This window comes from Laccaria bicolor, genomic scaffold (genome assembly GCF_000143565.1).
Source record: "Laccaria bicolor S238N-H82 LACBIscaffold_127 genomic scaffold, whole genome shotgun sequence".
Taxonomy (NCBI): domain Eukaryota; kingdom Fungi; phylum Basidiomycota; class Agaricomycetes; order Agaricales; family Hydnangiaceae; genus Laccaria; species Laccaria bicolor.
In genome coordinates, this window is record NW_001889998.1 from 5,765 (window position 1) to 7,671 (window position 1,907).

The 1,907-nt window shown below is 49.2% G+C and overlaps 1 protein-coding gene across 1 annotated transcript in view; it reads left to right on the plus strand.

Moving 5' to 3' along the window:
• The window catches only part of LACBIDRAFT_335741 (uncharacterized protein), a gene marked incomplete at both ends in the record, with an annotated part of 5,828 nt that extends 5,252 nt beyond the window's left edge, over window positions 1-576 (plus strand). The window contains one exon of the mRNA XM_001890631.1: window positions 117-576. Coding sequence (XP_001890666.1) covers window positions 117-576 — 460 coding nt within the window. The remainder of the gene's footprint in view (window positions 1-116) is intronic.
• Window positions 577-1,907: the final 1,331 nt, after the last annotated feature.

A 1,907-nucleotide genomic window follows, 5' to 3' on the forward strand; every position in this document is an offset into this window, starting at 1 on the left:
GGACAAGCACCAAAGGTTCGTGTGNCAGTGGCGACCCCCGCGACAACCATCCCAGCGGCTTCGACAACTTCAACGAATCCAAAACCATCGGCGTTTGGCCCTCCCTGTCTCCCTAGCACCACTCCTCTGCAGTCACCGTCCCAGCCTCCCTCCAAATGCAATGCGGACAACCACAAGGTCATGGAGTGTCCACCTGCCAGCGCCAGCGCATCTGAAGAACGGCCAGCCGTAGAACCAGATGAGGAACAGCCGAACGGGACAAGTGTGCAGGGGTTTCAGTGGCCATACAACCCTTACTATCCTCCCTATAGCTATCATCCCCCGCCAGGCTGGCCATATGCCCCTTGGAACCAGGAGCGTGCTGCAGGGACCTCTGGTCCAGAAGTTGCGCCTTTCCCACCCCCGCATCCTGGCATGCCCTATCCCCCCCCTCCTGGTACAGAAGTTGCGCCTTTCCCACCCCCGCATCCTGGCATGCCCTATCCCCCCCCTCCTGGGTACTACCCTCCCGGCACTCACACCAAACACGCTGCAAAGCCAGCTCAAGGGGAGCCGGGTCCCTCTCGTCCTACCTGAGAATCATAAGGCATTGGTTCGCTTGCCGTTAGCGACAAGTCTTTCAAGGTTTCCACAATGTTGGTGATATGTTTTCTATGTTTTTTTCTTGCAACTAGTGTTGCCGAAGTTCAGTTCAGTCCGGTTCAGAGCACATTTTGCCTGAACCCGAACCCGAACCTACTCAAAATTTCTGAACTCGAACCTGAACTCGAACTGAACCTTCTGAACAGGTTCAGGAGGTTCGGTCCAAGTTCGGTTCAGGTTCGAACTCACGAACCTTACAAAAAAAATTATAGAACTGTGATTTTCGAGATGGATACATTCTGCTACATATTGGGAGTCCACTCTTGAGGAACCCCTTCAGTGGCTCTTAGAAAAGCACTAATCAGGCCATTCTTATACGCACGCTTCAAAATTTGCAAGGCCTCGAATGCATCTGTGTTGAGTCGGTTTCTGAGTAGAGAACCTGTCAGACCCCCACTTGAGAAAGCACGCTCAGATGGGACTGATGACCCTTGGATGGCAAGATAGTCACGAGCGATGCGAGAAAGAGTAGGATAATCTGATTGATGCTCCTGTCGAAAAACAGAAACATTGAGCACTCTCGTGTTGAGAAAAAAAAAGGTACTCACTCCCCACCAACAAACAGGGTCTTTTACCCCTCTTGCAAGAGGACTGTTGATGTAGTTGAGAAATTCTTGAAAGGGATCCGAGAGACAAGTCTCTTGCTCCACATGGGAACGAACACGGTCTCTGATCCATGATGATCCATACCCCCGCACAGGGGAATCTAGATTGTGCAGTGATTAAGCAATAAAGGTACTTCAACGAAGCGAAATCATACCTGGGGGTTCTGTGGTTAATGCTGGAGTAGCATCGGTGGTTGCTTCATAGTATTTAGCAAACTATAAAAGATGGATGATGACACAGCTCGAATCGGCTCGGAAATTTCATACCACTTTTTTGAAAGCTGCGTAACCAGCATGATACGACTCAGAATCCCAATTGTTTTTTGCATATTCGAGTTTGATGGTAGGGTCGAGGGCTAAAACAAGTAACAATCATATCAGCTCAAAGAAAATGAAAAGGGTGAATACGCACCGAGACATATAAAATAGACATCATTTCCATTGACCGTCTTATACCACTTACGAAGTTTTTCCAAGCCTTTCTCAATCGCAACCCGGACAGGTGCAAACTTTGGGGTACGTGCCATTGTTTCCCATCGATTCTGAAGACATTCGAGTGTTGGAATAGCACGCCAAACGGTTGGTGATGTCTCAGAGGAAAACGTTGCTTGAGCTTCTCGCGGCTCCTGAAGTATAAACTTAGAATTGACTCCGCATAAA